Source organism: Mesoplodon bidens, assembly GCF_964165515.1.
Source record: "Mesoplodon bidens genome assembly, chromosome: 4".
Classification (NCBI taxonomy): domain Eukaryota; kingdom Metazoa; phylum Chordata; class Mammalia; order Artiodactyla; family Ziphiidae; genus Mesoplodon; species Mesoplodon bidens.
This window is the reverse complement of record NC_138160.1, coordinates 99292510-99311566: the sequence shown is the minus strand read 5'-3', so window position 1 is coordinate 99311566 and position 19057 is coordinate 99292510. Positions and strand designations below refer to the sequence as shown.

The following is a 19057-nucleotide window of genomic DNA, read 5'->3' as shown; positions in this document are numbered from 1 at the left end:
ATACACTTGTATTATATTTAATACTGATAAGTCAGAGAAACTGTAGCTCTTTTTATTAAACTGTGGTCTGTAGTAAAAGACTTGTGAAAATTATACATAATGCTGTGAATCAGATGTTCATCAAAAAGTTTTAAAAGCGTGTTTATCTAATTAGAATCTACATTTTAATTAATTTTTTAATTACAGGAAAACAAGGTGTTGCGGACAGTTCCTCTGCTAGCAGCATGTCTCCCCCAAGATAAGTGTAAAGTCAAGATTGGTCGTCGCTTCAGTGAGGAAAGGTAAATTAACTTTTAGGGCAATTTAAATGAATTATATTTTTACTTTAAAAATGGTTTCCTTCAAGTTATCTATTAGACCTAGAACATGGTACATTGGAAATGGTTAAAAAATTTAATTTCTGCCTTCTCTCTCAAAATAATACAAGATAAGCAAAACATAAACAAAACAGACCAAAATGGAATGAACAAATTATAGCATTATCTAAATTCCATGGTATATACAGTTGAGCCTAAAAGGCATGTATATTTCCTGTTTATTTCATTTTTGTTAAGATATTTTATTTCAGGATGTTAGGGTACTTGTATTAGATTTAGTTAATGTTTTTCTTTCTTTTTCTTTTACAATTATATATGATATACATTTATATAAACATATATTCATTTCTAGCCCATGAAGGCTTTCCTAAGGTACAATGACTAGAACTGTATTTAGTGTTCCAGTTATAGGCACATCCATATTTTAAAAAAATGATAGAATGCCTTCTCTTGTCGTGTTTAAAATATTTTTTTTTTTGATGAGGCCCAGTATGTGCAGCAGTTTGTTAGTTGATATCTTCACAGACAGTTCTGTAATATTCTTGGATCTTATTTTACACTGTATTACAGAACCCATTATTATAAATATATATAATATACTGTATGTATATTGAAATTTTTCTACAAGTTGTTTCTTACCTTTGAAGCATATTTGTTGCTTTTCTACCTATTCAGAGCCTTCACAAATTACTTTGATCCTATCTACACAGTTAAATATATTTTTAGATTTCTTTTTCAGTTCACTTATGAAAATGCTAAGTAACACTAGTGGCAGCACCAAGCCCAAGGAATTGACCAAACTTTTTCCTTCCTTTATTATTTTAGCTTTATATTATGAAAACATCATGTTAGAACTTTATAAAATTTTTTTCCTTTCTCTGAAACTATTGGTTAGGCATTCTTTTCTCATATAGATTTTTCTTTTGCTCAGTTTGCATTGCCTTGTCCCCCAGAGGTGAGCTTTGCTCTGGGCTTGGTGCTGCTGTTGCAGATTCTGCCGTTTTGTTGGGAGTGGAAGCACCATCCAGAGCTCTTCACATGGGGAGCAACCACATAATTTACACTGACACTTCTTTCACACAGAGGCTCTTTATAATGATAGTTTCTCTATAATTCTTGGATAGATGTGGATATATTTTCTGCCAGCTTGGATCTCGGTTATTTTATTGCAAAAATGGTAAGCATCTATGGTGGTAGAAGTGGAAACTATCTGGGTCATCCCTGACATTTGGCTGTCTAACCCTTCCATAGATGTGCGTGGGGATGAGAAACTTGATATTTTTCTAAATAGCCTATCCCATTTTGAGCCTATGATATTAAGTTCAGTATTTTTTGATGGTACCAAATATAGTGCTTACTCAGTAAATTATTATTCACGTATGGATTTTAAACTAAAGCTGATTAAGATTATTGATTTAATATTAATCTGGTAATTGAACGATTTATTTATTTATTTTTATGAATTTATTTATTTATTTTTGGCTGCATTGGGTCTTTGTTGCTGTGTGCAGGCTTTCTCTAGTTGTGGCGAGTGGGGGCTACTCTTTGTTGAGGTGCGCAGGCTTCTCACTGCAGTGGCTTCTCTTGTTGTGGAGCATAGGCTCTAGGCGTGAGGGCTTCAGTAGTTGTGGCACGTGGGCTCAGTAGTTGTGGCTCACGGGCTCTAGAGCACAGGCTCAGTAGTTGTGGCACACGGGCTTAGTTCTCCACAGCATTTGGGATCTTCCCTGACCAGGGCTCAAACCCATGTCCCCTGCAGTGGCAGGCGGATTCTTAACCACTGCACCACCAGGGAAGTCCTGAATGATTGATTTAGTTTTTTGTTAGAGTATGTGATGTAACCATGGGGGAATGATTAAGAGACTTATTACTTTTAGTATCCTTTGTAAATGGAATTTAAAAATACTTATTTTCAGTTTTTTGCCACTAGTATATAAGAAAACAGTTGGGCTTTGTATATTAACCCTGTATACTATGACTTTCTAAATGTATTTGTTAGTTGTAGAAATTGTTTTGTAGATTCCCTAGAACTTTCTATGTAAGTAGGATTATCTGCAGATAGGGTCATTTATATTTCTTCCTTTCTGATGTTTATGCCTTTTATTTCTTTTTCTTGCCTTATTGTAGTAACTGAGACCTTCAGTACAATGTGTATTATGAATGGCAAAAGCCCCTATCTTTACCTTGATACCAATCTAAAAGGATGTTGTTAGAGCTGGTATTGGCTGTATATTTTTGTAGATGCTACTTATTATTATAGTCTGAAGATTATACCATTTATTGTCTTTAATTTTATTTTAACTTGTCTCCTTCCCCCTCAAGTTTGTTTTGTTGCTTGCAGACATTCTTTATTATATCTCTAGTGCCAAAATGCTTTGACATGTATTTTTGAATGAAGTTCAATAAGAATAATAAAACTCCACCCCCCTGCCAGGCTAATAAAGACTTTTATTTTAAACTTTTAGAGATCCTGAACTTTCAACTGTTTGTCGGAAGTCTGATACATTAATATTATATCCAGGGGCTGAAGCTGCTAATTTGGAAGAATTTATATTAGATTCTCCTATATATCCTTCCACAATCATCATCATCGATGGTACATGGAGCCAGGCTAAGGACATTTTCTACAAGAATTCCTTGTTCCGACTGCCTAAACAGGTAAACTAGTATTTTAACATAGAGTAAATACAAATGTATAGTTATGCATGTATATATTTTCTGTGAGAGGACACACATATGCGTTTATATATGAATTTGATGGTGTTTAGATATGCGAATGTATGTACAGAGGTATGTATATGCTTGTGTGTATGTTTTATATGTAAGTAGAAAATTTCAAATTTGTCCTTCTTTGTCAATTCCTACCATCAAATTTCACCATAGTTTAGGCATTTAGCTGTATTAAAAGTTTCTCAGACATTTAATCAGAGCAGTGTAAGGATTATTTATTTCTCTGCATATTAATGTTTTTGTTAAGAAGTGTTATATTTAAATATTTTTAGGATACTAAATTACTTTGTTCTTATTAGGCATGATTGAGTTTTTATGAATTACTTTTTTTGTCATTCATGATTATAATCATGTGGTTTATCCTTCAATTTGTTTATGTAATTGATGATGATACATTTCCTAATGTGGGACTGTTCTTATGTTATTAGAATGAACTCTACTGGGTCATATTATACTACCCTTTTGATATATTACAGAAGCTTATATTTTATTTAATGGTTTTAAATTATAATTTATATATTTTATGTACTTTTATTATAATATTTGGGTACTAAGATAATGGTAACTTCACCAAATAAATAGGAGAGATTTTAATATTTTTCTGTGGCTTGGAATAGTTTAAATAATAGTTAACCTAACTTCATTTAGGTGAACTAGAGGTGCTGCCATTTTGTTGTATATGTACAGGATGGTGGGCTGGGAAGCCTTTGTCATGAACCTATAGTACCTATTTCAACTTCCCCCTAAATGACTCCGTCCCTGAATTTGTTTTCCTTGGGGGAGGGGGGATGGATTGTACCATGAATAAGAAGTATTAATTTTTTTAAAGACAAATTGACTTTGAAGATATAAAAAGTTCACTGCAAGAAATAAAAATTGTGAATGAAGAAAAAAAAATAATAGTTTTTCTCCTTAAAAATTACATGGAGCTCTATGGTGAAGCCACCTGATACTGGTCTCTTTAAAACAGTCACTTTAAAACCCTTCTTTCAAACTCTTTTATGAAAATTATTCAAGCTTTCTACTTCTATTTGCTTCAGTTTTTAATAGTTTATCTTTTCTAGGGAATTATTCCTTTCCCTTGGGTTAACAAATTGTTTGCCATATACCTATATATTCTTAAGTACTTATTTTAATTTCTTCTGGATGTTTTCCTTTTTTTTTCTAAGCATACACACACACACACACACACACACACACTTCTCCCCCATGAACAGACTCAAGAGGGGTTTCCCTGTTTATTGAGCTTTTAGAAGTATTAGCCTTTAGATTGTTTTAATGGCTATTAAACTTCATTCTTACTTCATCAATTTGAACTTTTACCTTGATCAATTTATTTTACCTTTTTCAGCTAAATTATTTTTTCTGATTTTGTAAGATTTGTGCTATAAGTACTATATTTATTAAGATTAGTGAGTTTCTTCTTTAATAATAAAGGGAAAGAAGACTGTAATGTTTCTTCTTAGTATAATTGTCATTGTATCCTATAGTTTTGGATTGATGTGTTTTAGTATCTATAGCATTGATATAATTTGTAATTTGTTTTGATTTCTTTCTACCCATGGATTATCAGAGTTCTTAATTCTCAAGTGTTATACTATTTTTGTAGCTATTTTTATTTATTTTGTTGGGTAATGATAAAAGAACATTGCCAACAATATTGTGAATAATTTTATGATTTTTATCAGGGTAAGTACATGGCAAATTTTTGTGCATGTTCTATGAATATAAAAAATTTACCTTCTCTATTTAGCAATGAAAGTGTTTACATTTTTTTAGAGTTTGTTATTTATGATTTTACTTTATGCTTTTATTTTTAGCATGCCCGGGCTATTTTATATTGAAAAAGTATATGGAAAGCTTCTATTTGTGTGTTTTTAATGAAGTTATTCCTACATTTTCTTCTTTTTAAATTTATTTTATTTATTTACATTTGGCTATGTTGGGTCTTCGTTGCTGCACGCGGGCTTTCTCTAGTTGCGGTGAGCGGGGGATACTCTTTGTTGCAGTGTGCAGGCTTCTCATTGCAGTGGCTTCTCTTGTTGCAGAGTGCGGGCTCTAGGCGTAAGGGCTTCAGTAGTTATGGCACGCAGGCTCAGTAGTTATGGCTTGTGGGCTGTAGAACACAGGCTCTGTAGTTGTGGTCCCTGGACTTAGTTGCTCCACGGCATGTGGGATCTTCCCGGACCAGGGCTCGAACCTGTGTCCCCTGCATTGGCAAGTGGATTCTTAACTACTGCACCACCAGGGAAGCCCTTTTTTTTCCCCCCTACATTTTCAATAGTTTTTGTGTTTTGTATTTTTTTTTAACATTTTGTTGGAGTATAATTGCTTTACAATGCTGTGATAGTTTCTGCTTTATAGCAAAGTGAACCAGCTATACATATACATATTTTCCCATATCTCCTACCTCTTATGTCTCCCTCCCACCCTCCCTATCTCACCCTTCTAGGTGGTCACAAAGCACCGAGCTGATCTCCCTGTACTACGCGGCTGCTTCCCACTAGCTATCTATTTTACATTTGGTCGTGTATATATGTCCATGCCACACTCTCACTTTGTTCCAGCTTACCCTTCTCACTCCCTGTGTTCTCAAGTCTATTCGCTACATCTGCATCCTTATTCCTGTCCTGCCTCTACGTTCTTCAGAACCTTTTTTTTTTTTTTAGACTCCATATATATGTGTTAGCATATGGTATTTATTTCTCTTTCTGACTTACTTCACTCTGTATGACAGTCTCTAGGTCCATCCACCTCACTACAAATAACTCAATTTCATTTCTTTTTATGGTGGAGTAATATTCTATTGTATATATATGCCACATCTTCTTTATCGATTCATCTGTCGATGGACACTTAGGCTGATTCCATGTCCTGGCTATTGAAAATAGAGTTGCAATGAACATTGTGGTACATGACTCTTTTTGAATTATGGTTTTCTCAGGGTATATGCCCAGTAGTGGGATTGCTGGGTCATATGGTAGTTCTATTTTTAGTTTTTTAAGGAACCTCCATACTGTTCTCTATAGTGGCTGTATTGCTTTACATTCCCACCAACAGTGCAAGAGGGTTCCCTTTCCTCCACACCCTCTCCAGTATTTATTGTTTGTAGAATTTTTGATGATGGCCATTCTGGCTGGTGTGAGGTGATACCTCATTGTAGTTTTGATTTGCATTTCTCTAATGATTAGTGATGTTGGGCATCCTTTCATGTATTTGTTGGCAATCTGTATATCTTCTTTGGAGAAATGTCTATTTAGGTCTTCTGCCCATGTTTGGATTGGGTTGTTTGTTTTTTTGATGTTGAGCTGCATGAACTGCTTGTAAATTTTTGAGATTAATCCTTTGTCAGTTGCTTCATTTGAAAATGTTTTCTCCCATTCTGAGGGTTGTCTTTTCATCTTGTTTATGTTTTCCTTTGCTGTGCAAAAGGTTTTAAGTTTCATTAGGTCCCATTTGTTTGTTTTTGTTTTTATTTCCATTTTTCTAGGAAGTGTTTGAAAAAGGATCTTGCTGTGATAAATGTCATAGAGTGTTCTGCCTGTGTTTTCCTCTAAGAGTTTGATAGTGTCTGGCCTTACATTTAGGTCTTTAATCCATTTGGAGTTGAGTTTTGTGTATGGTGTTAGGGAGTGTTCTCATTTCATTCTTTTACATGTAGCTGTCCAGTTTTGCCAGCACCATTTATTGAAGAGGCTGTATATTCTCCATTGTATATTCTTTCCTCCTTTATCAAGGATAAGGTGACCATATGTATGTGGGTTTATCTCTGGGCTTTCTATCCTGTTCCATTGATCTATGTTTCTGTTTTTGTGCCAGTACCATACTGTCTTGATTACTGTAGCTTTGTAGTGTAGTCTGAAGTCAGGGAGCCTGATTCCTCCAGCTCCTTTTTTCTTTCTCAAGATTGCTTTGGCTATTCGGAGTCTTTTGTGTTTCCATACACATTGTGAAATTTTTTGTTCTAGTTCTGTAAAAAATACCATTGGTAGTTTGTTAGGCATTGCATTGAATCTGTAGATTGCTTTGGGTAGTAGAGTCATTTTCATAATGTTGGTTCTTCCAATCCAAGAACATGGTATATCTCTCCATCTGTTTGTATCATCTTTAATTTCTTTCATCATTGTCTTATAGTTTTCTGCATACAGGTCTTTTGTCTCCTTAATGTAGGTTAATCCTAGGTATTTTATTCTTTTTGTTGCTGTGGTAAATGGGAGTGTTTCCTTAATTTTTCTTTCAGATTTTTCATCATTAGTGTATAGGAATGCAAGAGATTTCTGTGTATTAATTTTGTATCCTGCTACTTTAGCAAATTCATTGATTATCTCTAGTAGTTTTCTGGTGGCATCTTTACGATTCTCTATGTATAGTATCATGCCATCTGCAAACAGTGACAGTTTTACTTCTTCTTTTCCGATTTGTATTCCTTTTATTTCTTTTTCTTCTCTGATTGCCGTGGCTAAAACTTCCAAAACTATGTTGAATGCTAGTGGTGAGAGTGGACATCCTTGTCTTGTTCCTGATCTTAGTGGAAATGCTTTCAGTTTTTCACCATTGAGAATGATGTTGGCTGTGGGTTTGTCATATATGGCCTTTATTATTTTGAGGTAGGTTCCCTCTATGCCCACTTTCTGGTGAGTTTTTATCATAAGTGGGTGTTGAATTTTGTCAAAAGATTTTTCTGCATCTGTTGAGATGATCATATGGTTTTCCTCCTTCAATTTGTTAATATGGTGTATCACATTGGTTTGCATATGTTGAAGAATCCTTACACCCCTGAGATAAATCACACTTTATCTTGGTGTATGATCCTTTTACTGTGCTGTTGGATTCTGTTTGCTAGTATTTTGTTGAGGATTTTTGCATCTATATTCATGAATGATATTGGTCTGTAATTTCCTTTTTTGGTGATATCTTTGGTTTTGGTATCAGGGTGATGGTGGCCTAATAGAATGAGTTTGGGAGTGTTCCTCCCTCTGCTATATTTTGGAGGAGTTTGAGAAGGATGGGTGTTAGCTCTTCTCTAAATGTTTCATAGGATTCACCTGTGAAGCCATCTGGTCCTGTGCTTTTGTTTGTTGGAAGATTTTTAATTACAGTTTCAATTTCATTTCTTGTGAATGGGCTGTTCATATTTTCTATTTCTTCCTGGTTCAGTCTTTGGGAGATTGTACCTTTCTAAGAATTTGTCCATTTCTTCCAGGTTGTCCATTTTATTGGCATACAGTTGCTTGTAGTAGTCTCTTATGATGCTTTGTATTTCTGTGGTGTCCATTGTAACTTCTCCATTTTCATTTCTGATTTTATTGATTTGTGTCATCTCCCTCTTTCTTGATGAGTCTGGCTAAAGGTTTATCAATTTTGTTTATCTTCTGAAATAACCAGGTTTTAGTTTTACAGATCTTTTCTATTGATTTCTTTGTTTATATTTCATTTATTACTGCTCTGATCTTTATGATACTTTCTACTAATTTTGGGTTTTGTTTGTTCTTCTTTCTCTAGTTCCTTTGGGTGTAAGGTTAGATTGTTTATTTGAGATTTTTTTTGTTTCTGGAGGTAGGATTGTATTGCTATAAACTTCCCTCTTAGAACTGCTTTTGCTGCATCCCATAGGTTTTGGATCGTTGTGTTTTCATTGTCATTTGTCTGTAGTTATTTTTTGGTTTCATCTTTGATTTCTTCAGTGATCTCTTGGTTATTTAGTAACGTATTGTTTAACCTCCATGTGTTTGTGTTTTTTACATTTTTTCCCCTGTAATTGATTTCTAATCTTATAGCGCTGTGGTTGGAAAAGGTGCTTGATATGGTTTCAGTTTTCTTCAATTTACTGAGTCTCGATTTGTGACCCAAGATGTGATTTATCGTGGAGAATGTTCCATGTGCACTTGAGAAGAAAGTGTAGTCTGTAGTTTTTGGATGGAATGTCCTATAAATATCAATTAAATCTCTCTGGTCTATTGTGTCATTTTTAAAGCTTGTGTTTCCTTATTAATTGTCTGTCTGGATGATCTGTCCGTTGGTGTAAGTGAGGTGTTAAAGTCCCCCAATATTATTGTGCTAATGTTGATTTCCTCTTTTATAGCTGTTAGCTATTCGCCTTATGTATTGAGGTTCTCCTGTGTTGGGTGCATTTATGTTTAGAATTGTTATATCTTCTTGGATTGATCCCTTGATCATTATGTAGTGTCCTTCCATGTCTCTTGTAACATTCTTTAAGTTCTTACTCCAGCTTTCTTTTGGTTTCCATTTGCATGTAATATCTTTTTCCATCCGTTCATTTGCAGTCTGTATGTGTCCCTAGGTCTGAAGTGGGTCTCTTGTAGACAGCATATATACGGGTCTTGTTTTTGTATCCATTTAGCGAGCCTGTGTCTTTTGGTTTCAGCATTTAATCCATTCACATTTAAGGTAATTTTCGATATGTATGTTCGTATTACCATTTTCTAAATTGTTTTGTTTTTGTTTTTGTAGGTCCTTTTCTTCTCTTGTGTTTCCCACTTAGAGAAGTTCCTTTAGCATTTGTTGTAGAACTGGTTTGGTGGTGGTGAATTCTCTTAGCTTTTGCTTGTCTGTGAAGCTTTTGATTTATCTTTTGAATCTGAATGAGATCCTTGCCAGGTAGAGTAATCTTGTTGCAGTTTCTTTCCTTTCATCACTTTAAACATATCATGCCACTCCTTTTTGGCTTATAGAGTTTCTGCTGAGAAATCGGCTGTTAACCTTATGTGAGTTCCCATGTATGTTGTCATTTTTCCCTTGTTGCTTTTAATAATTTTTCTTTGTGTTTAATTGTTTTCAGTTTGATTACTATGTGTCTCAGCGTGTGTCTCCTTGGGTTTATCCTACCTGAGACTCTGCACTTCCTGGACTTGGGTGGCTATTTCCTTTCCATGTTAGTGAAATTTTCAGCTATTATCTCTTCAAATATTTTCTTGGGTCCTTTCTCTCTCTCTTCTCCTTCTGGGACCCCTATAATGTGAATGTTGGTGCGTTTAATGTTGTTCCAGAGGTCTCTTAGGCTGTCTTCATTTCTTTTCATTCTTTTTTCTTTATTCTGTTCTGCAGCAGTGAATTCCACTCTTCCATCTTCCTGGACATTTATCCGTTTTTCTGCCTCAGTTATTGTGCTATTGATTCCTTCTAGTGTATTTTTCATTTCGGTTATTGAATTGTTCATCTCTGTTTGTTTGTTCTTTACTTCTTCTAAGTGTTTGTTAAACATTTCTTGCATCTTCTCCATCTTTGCCTCCATTCTTTTTCTGAGGTACTGGATCATCTTCACTATCATTCTGAATTCTTTTTCTGGAACGTTTCCTATCTCCACTTTATTTAATTCTTTTTCTGGGGTTTTATCTCATTCCTTTGTCTGGTACATAGTCCTCTGCCTTTTCTTTTTGTCTAGCTTTCTGTGAATGTGGTTTTTGTTCCACAAGCTGCAGGATTGTAGGTCTTCTTGCTTCTGCTTTGTGCCCTCTCTTTCAAGATTTAAAATGTACATACCTTTCAACCCCAAATTCACTTTTAGGAATCTAAAAATCTTTACAAGTTCAATATAGGAATGACACCCTAAATATTCAGTACAAGGAATGGTTAAATGGATTATCATACTTATGTACTGTACTGATATAGAAAAGCATCCACAATATTACATCAAGTACAAAAAAATGTAAGGTCCAGAGTATAAATGTGGCACCATTTTTTAGACACATTTGTGTAGGAATAAAACATTTTTGTTTGTTTTTTAATTGGCCTACATTAAGGTTTTTGTCTGTGTTTAGGAAAATTCCTTAGACGTAATGAGATATATAAAGAGACAGTGAATCAAAGACATACCTAAATCGCTTCTGAATTTGGAAGGCATGGCAAGTTGAGGGGCAAAAGAGAAGAAAACAGGGAAGAACAGAAGAAGTGGACTTGCAGCGAAAGTGAGAGAGAGAGGGAGGAAGGGAGGGAAGGGGTGGTTGGGGGGGAGAGAGAGTGAGAGCGAGAGGGGGGGGAGGGAGGGAGGGAGGGAGAAAGAGAGAGAGAATATGGCAAAAGAGAAAACCTGGGAGTGTGTTGAGAAAGAGCAGGGTTTTCAAAATTCAATTTTAAATAGTTCACCTTGTTACAACCCTCCCCCTGCCCCACAACTTCATGTACCCAGACATTCTTTAGAGTCTCTTTTATACACAGAAGAATACTTTGTGTGAGTGAAGTGTGTATGTGAATGCTTTGTGTGTGTGAATGCTTTGTGTGAACTACCCCAGATAAATTTTAGGAGAGGGGTAACATTCCACGTCTGAATAGACAGGAAGCTGAGAAAAGAGAACCTCTATGGGAGGTAAGAGTATAGCAGAATAGGGAGGTACAAACTTTCAGCTGCAGAATAAATGAGTCACAGGTATGAAATATACAGTGTGGGGAATACAGTTAATAACTGTGTAATATCTTTGCATGGTGACGTATTATAACTAGACTTATGATGATCATTTTGAAATGTATAGAAAAAATCACTATGTTGTGTAACAAGAACTAACATAGTGTTGTAGGTCAATTATACTTCAAAACCAAACAGACATGCAAACTCAGAAAAAGAGATCAGACTGTGGTTACCAGACGTGAAGGGGTGGGGGGAGGGGGAATTGGAGGAAGGTGGTCAAAAGGTACAAACTTTCAGTTATAAGATAAATAAGTACTAGGGCGATAATGTATAACATGATGAGTATAGCTAAGACTGCTGTATAATATACAGGAAAGTTGTTAAGAGAGTAAGTAAGTCCTAAGAGTTCTCATCACAAGGGGAAAATTCTTTTACTTTTTTCTTTTCTCCTTTCTTTTCTTTTTAGTGTATTTATAAAAGAAGATGGATGCTAGCTGAACATATTGTGGTAATTGTTTCACAATATATGTAGATCAGATCATCATATTGTGCATGTTAAACTTATACAGTGATGTATGTCAATTATTTCTCAATAAAGCTGAAAATTTATCTTCTGATTCTTTACTGATCGGGAATTCATTGTTTTTACCCAGTATTAACTGACCTTTACATTATTACTTTTCAAATGATGTAATGTGTATCCTTCAGAATAAATTTTTATCAAGATCAACTTTTAGGAGACTTCAAATGTACCAGTATAAAACACTAAGATTAAGAATCAGTTTTCAAATAGTAATTTTACTTTGAGTTTATTTGCCATAATGCATATTTTAAAAGAATATCATTTAGTGCATTTTGTTTTACACAGATTCCTTTTAACTACTTTTAATTTAGTGTTTTCACAGGAACAGGAGATATGCCATTTTAGGCCAGTGTGGCCAGTGGTTTGTACAGCCTAATATATTGTTTTTGACAGTAAAGTGTGGCTGTTGTTCCAGTTGTCTATTGTTACATGTGCAGAAAGCAATTAACACAGCAGGTTTGAGACTGCTATCCTTAGAAACATTCTTGCAAGAACGGCCTTTGGCATCTGAGAATGTGAATGGTAAACACTTTCCTGCACAGATATAAACTTTCCCTAAAGGATGAGTGGCTCACTGTTGTACAAACAATGTGGTGTATAATGAATACTTGCTTTTCTGTAGGAGTCTGAAATTTTGGTGCGTGCCAGGCAGAGGGTGTCTATGTAACTAATCTCCAGTAAAGACCTTGGGCACTGTGTCTCTAATGAGCTTCTCTGGTAGGCAGCACTTAACACAGGTTGTCACAGTTTAATGCTGGAGGATTTAAGTGCATCCTCTTCGACTTCACTGGGAGAGGACTCTTGGAAACTTGAGCCTGATTTCATTTGGATGTGTGTCTTTTCCCTTTGGTAATTTTGCTTTGTGTTCTTTTGCTGTAATAAGTCTTAGTCATACGTTGACCTAGATGCTGAGTTCTGTGAGTCCTAGTGAATCACTAGACCTGTGAGTAGTCTTGGGAACCCGTGACGAACTGCATAACAAAATTCTGCAAAACTTAGTATCTTAAAACAGCCATATTATTGTATCTCACGATTTTGTTGGTCAAGAATTCAGTTTGACTTGTTGACAGAGGTCACTTGGTGATTTTCATCTAATAGTTGGTTTGGTCTGGTGGGTCCAAGAACTTTCTCCATGAATCTGGCACTTTGGCAGCAATGGATGGAAGGCTGTGCTCAGCTGGGACTGTTGACTGGAATACCTACATATGGCCTCTCCTGTATTACAGCCCTAAAGTGCCAATTAAGAATCAGACTATCCTGAATAGACAGATCATTTATTTATTTTATACTGCTGAAGTAGCTTATATTATTATTTTTAGCTGGAATAATTGCAGTTCTGAATTCCCTATATTATCACATATTTTGTAATGTGTGGTTATTAATTCCTTTTGTTTTCCCCAAACTACCTTCCCTTTGAGTGTTAAGGGATATCTTTTTGTTCTGCTGAATAATTCTGTGTTCATGTTATCTATACTCTATGTGATTTTATTAACATGTAGCATCTTCTTTTGGCTTTCATATTTCTAAGAAGAGAATGTTTTTATTATGTCCTCTTTAGAGAGTGACTATTCTAGTTATTTTTATCTTAACCATTTCCAGGTTCATTTTTTCATTTGAAAATGAAAAGTATGACCTATATGCAATATGATAGGCTGAGATGCACCATATATATATATTTTTTTCTCCAGAAGAAGCATGGAGGCATGAATTCCCTTTGCAGAAAATATTATTACTTTTTATGGCTAGAAATTATTCTTACTTAAGTGGAAAATTTTCAAACCTGTGATTAGAAATATTTCTTTTTTACTCACTGGTTTGTAGTTCCTTGAGAGCCCTTGGAGCCTTTTTTAAAATGAATAACATTTTAAAAAATGTTGAAATCTTTCAGCGGCTTTTACAAATTTTAGCTCATAGTTTGATAGCTTCACATTTGAGTTCCTTCAGGACTCCTGAGTGAATGTTATTCAATCCTAATTTATTTGTATTCAACAATCATGTTTATTTTTTGGTATTAACAATAAATGACATCTCTGTTGGATAATATTGCATGTTAGAAAATAATTTTAGCATGCATTATATAATTTCATTCTTTAAGCAAATTGTTAGATGGTTTGAATAAGTATTTTTTAAAAATTGAATCATAATGTTTTATAGTAGCAGTTAATTTGGCATTCTGTATATGCCATGGATTGTAATATTTCATATTTGTGAATATTATGTGGCTCTCATTTTAAGAAGTTGTCTCTTTTCATAGCTTACTGCAATTATTTACAATAATTTTTTTTTCTGTTTTTGAGATTCAAATAAAAATAATCTGCTCTAAATTAGAATGATAGACTTAGAAGGAAGCTCAAAACTCTGGGTACTAGGGACACAAGAGGTTTTTTCATTATCCTCCTTGTACTTATATTGAACATTTTCTACATTGACAGGAAATTTCAAAGAGGAAAATAAAAATTGCTTGAAATCCTACTATCCATAAATAATCATAGTTAGCATTTTGGTCATTTCCTTTCTTCTCCATCTTCCTGTGGATTTGAATAGTATTGTTAATTATCCCACCTAATAGATGAGAAACCTGAGGCTTAGAGTGATTTTTTAGTTTGAAAATAGAAGAACTAGAGTGAGAATGGAGATCTTATGACTCCAAATCCCACTGCTCATGGGCATCTGTTCAGTTTTAGGGGTACCACACTACCATCCTGAGTCCTGGTGTTTAGGTGATTGTTGTTGTTGTTGTTAATGTTGATCAAGGCAGGCAGGATATTATGCAGTCCACTTGCATCAGGAATGTTCTGAGATTGATATTTGGATACCTGAGGTGAACCCTGGACGGTCATGATCACAGTGAGTCTCCCCTCTGCTTTAGTGCACTTAAAGTGCTCAGTTAGGTGATTGAATTTCAGCCTTGATTTCTGACTTATCATTCCATTTCCCCCAGTGGGACTGAACTCTGCCTTAAATCCCCACCTCCCTAGTTCTTGCTCCTAGAAACTGGACCACAAAAGCTCCACCCACTGACTGGAATCTTGTTCCAAAGATAGGATCATAGTGGTACCATCCACCTGACTCTTCTGACCTTGTCTCACTCACTAGAGTGCTTTTGGCTATTTGACCACCATTTCAGTTTCACTAAAGATATGGATGTTTGCACTGTTGGTCACTCTCTTTGGGGGGCAGCCCTACAGTGTGGACTCACTCATATCCACTTTTTTCCTTTTTCTCACCAGCATATATATATTGAAGTTGAAATAGTAGGGACTTTCAAGTTTTTTCCATCAGGGTATACTACTTCCTTAGGATAATCCTAAACTATTAATTAGGTATTGAATCTCTGCACTTACCATGTTTTCATATATATATATATATATATATATTTTTTTTTTTTTTTTTTCTGAACTATTCCCAGTAAAATGAACTTGAGAATTTAGAATCCCTTTAAAGTAATAATTTTCAATCTAAAGTTTACAGGAGTGGTTAAAGCCTGAGGTATATACATTTGTGAGTCATTTCCACTTAGGTGGCAAGTGAAACCAGGTTATGGATGATATTATCTAGAATGAGAATATGGAGTTAAAAACAAGTATTTAAGATTGGACCTTGAGGAACTTGAGTATTTAATAACCAGGAGAGAAGGTTGAAACCACAAAGGAGACAAAGAATATGTAGCCAGATGGGTAGAAAGAAAACTAAAGGAGTGTGGTGTCTTGAGAATAAAGGAAGAAGAGTGTTAGCAAAGTTGAATGTTCCTGAGAGATCAGTTAAGATGAGCACTGAGAAGTATCCATTAGTTTTAGTGACATGATGGTCATTGTTTATTTTAGTCAGAGTGTTACAGTGGAGTGATAGGATGGAAACCAGGCAGTCAGGCTTAAGTGGCAAGTAGAGGTGAAGAAATGGATCCAGTTGGTATAGAAAACTATCTTAAGTAGTTTGGTAAGAAGAGAAGTGAGGTAGAAACAAGGGAATTGTGAAGTTGGTGGAAGGTGTTTTCATTTATTATTATATATTTCAAGTAGGGGAGACTTAAGTATAATTAAAAACCAGTGGGAAGGATTTAGTTGAGAGGGAGAGGTCAAGTGTATCACAGAAAGAAAGGATGTTTCATAGTATATTATGTTTCTGAGGAAGCAAAAAGGCTGCATAAAGCTGCTTTGAATGATCTTTTACAAGTCTTTTTGCGTTGCATGCTTTCATTTCTCTTCAGTAAATACCTAGGAGTGGAATTCCTGTGTCTTTTGTTTAACTTTATAAGGAATGGCCAGTTATCCAAAATGGTTATACCATTTTACTTCCTCATCAGCATTGTATGAGAGTTTCAATTGTTCCACATTCTTGCCAACACTTGTTAGTGTTTTCAATTTTAGCTAATCTAAGGGCAGAGTAGTGGTATCTCATTGTGGTTTTGATTTACATTTTCCTGGTGATTAATGATGTTGAGCATCTTTGCATGTTTTTAGTTGATCATCATATTTTTTATTTAGTGGTGTCCTTTCTTATTTTGGGGGGATTGATTGTTTTATTATTGAGTTACAGGAGTTTTAAATATATTCTGCAGAATAGTTCTTTCTCAGACATATGTATAGCAGATATTTTGTTCTGATCTATGTTTTGCCTTTGCATTTCTTAATGTTGATTTTGAAGAGCAGAAGCTTTTAATTTCAATCAAGTCCAGTTTATCAGTTTTTTTAAAATGGTTTGTATATTTTATGTCGTAAGAAATCTTTGTCTACCCACAGGTAACAAAGATTTTCTCCTACTTTTTCTTTTAGAAGTCGTATATTTTTATTTGAGTGATACATTTTGAGCTGATATTTTTGATTTAAGTTAATTTTTGTGTGTGGTGTGAAGAAAGTAAAATTTCATTAAAAAGATATGGCTATGTAGTTGTTCCAGTACCTTTTGTGGGTAAGTTTTGGCATTCCTCTAATGAATTACTGTGATTCACTTGTTGAAAATACCTTGACCATCTATGGGTCTGTTTCTGTTCCACTTATGTATGTGTTTATCTTTAATGTCAATACCATTCTGCCTTGATTATTGTAGCTTTGTGGTAAGTCTTAAAATCACATAGTGTAAGCCAACCAACTCTATTCTTTTCCTTTTTTAAATTTTTTTTTTGGGAAATTTGTTTTGGATTTCCTTTGCATTTCTGTATACCTTTTAGCATCTGTTTTTTATTTTCTAATATAAAATAAGTGGGAGTGGGATTGTATTGAATCCCAACTGAGGATGGGTAGAAAAAGTGAAATGACCTTTTCCAATCAGATTTACATTTTAGAAAGCTCACTCTTCTGACAGAGTGCAGGAGTGCATTAAAAGAGAGTAGAATTGGAGACAGAACAACTTATAGTCCAGGTGATAGATGGTGAAGACTAGAAGAAAGACATTGGTGCAAGTAGATACTTTTGAAACCTCTATCAGTTTTCTATTGCTGTCCTAACAAATTACTATGAATTTAGTGGCTTACAACAACACAAATTTATTATTTTATAGTTCTGAAGATCAGAAGCCTGGTACAGTTCCTGGACTAAAATCAAGGTGTTGATCTACTATGTTTTTTTCTCCTGTGTTGCCTTCTGGAGGACCTTGGGGAAAATCTGTTTCCTGCTCCTTTGGGTTGTTGGAAGGATTCCATTCCTGTGCTTGTATGTCTGAGATCCCTGATTTTTTGATGGCTGTTGGCCAAACGCTGTTCCTAGCTTCTGGAGGCTGTCCACCTTCCTTGGTTAGTGGTACTCATCATCCATTTTCAAAGGCAGCAATAGCAGGTTGAGATCCTCTCACGCATCCTTTTTTTTTTCTTCTTCTTCTTCTTTTTTTCCCTTCAGTCCTATCTCTCTGACCAGCTGGGAAAGGTTCTCTGATTTTAGAGGCTCATGTGATTAGATTGGACCCACTCATATATTCAGGATAGTCTTCCTATATCAAGGTCTGTAATTTAGTTACATCTACAAAAACGAAAACTGTATAAAAACTATACTCAGAGAAGTCTCACTCTTTTTCATATCCCTTTTTCCTCGTTTCCACATATTCTCCATGGGTATTAACTTTTACTAACTTCTTGTTTATTCTTACAGCATTTTTCAAGAAGCAAGCAGATACATACATATATTCATAGTCTCATTTCTATGTTTTTTACACAAAACTCTCTTACTATACATATTCTTTTGCATGTTTTTTAGCTTAACACCATTATCGTTGAAATCACTCCATATCAGTTTATAGAGATCTTCCTTATTCTTTTGCTTATAGTACCTGTACTCCTTATATCCTTAAAATAGATGAACTATATTTTATTCAACCAGTTTCCCTAGAAAGGCATTTAGATTATTTCCAGTGTTTGCTCTGACAAATAATGCTGCATTAAATAATGTTGTATATATGTTGTTTCATGATTGTGTAGGTGCTTCTTTGGGGTAAATTCCTCGACATGGGATTGGTAGATCAGAGGGTAAATACTTATATAGTTTTATAAATATTATCAAATTCCTTTCCATCTATTTTCTCTCATTTTACGTACCTATCAGTAATGTATTAGAGTGCCTGCTTCCGAATGGCCTTTTTTTAAAATTTTTAAAAATTTTTTATTTATTTATTTATTTATTTATTTTTTAATTAGTTTCTGCTTTATAACAAAGTGAATCAGTCATACATATACATCTGTTCCCACATCCCTTCCCTCATGCATCTCCCTCCCTCCCACCCTCCCCATCCCACCCCTCCAGGCGGTCACAAAACACCGAGCTGATCTCCCTGTGCTCTGCGGCTGCTTCCCACTATCTATCTACCTTACGTTTGGTAGTGTATATATGTCCATGCCTCTCTTTCGCTTTGTCACAGCTTACCCTTCCCCCTCCCCATATCCTCAAGTCCATTCTCAAGTAGGTCTGTGTCTTTATTCCCGTTTTACCCCTAGGTTCTTCATGACGTTTTTTTTTTTTTTTAATTCCGTATATATGTGTTAGCATACAGTATTTGTCTTTCTCTTTCTGACTTACTTCACTCTGTATAGACAGACTCTAGGTCTATCCACCTCATTACAAATAGCTCAGTTTCGTTTCT

At 34.9% G+C, this 19057-nt stretch overlaps 1 protein-coding gene across 1 annotated transcript in view; it reads left to right on the top strand.

Annotated features, from left to right (window-relative positions):
• Window positions 1-19057, top strand: part of DTWD2 (DTW domain containing 2) — a 102479-nt gene that overhangs the window by 24182 nt on the left and 59240 nt on the right. Inside the window, exons 3-4 of the mRNA XM_081232343.1 lie at window positions 187-281; window positions 2783-2975. Of these exons, the coding sequence (XP_081088469.1) occupies window positions 187-281; window positions 2783-2975 (288 nt within the window). The remainder of the gene's footprint in view (window positions 1-186; window positions 282-2782; window positions 2976-19057) is intronic.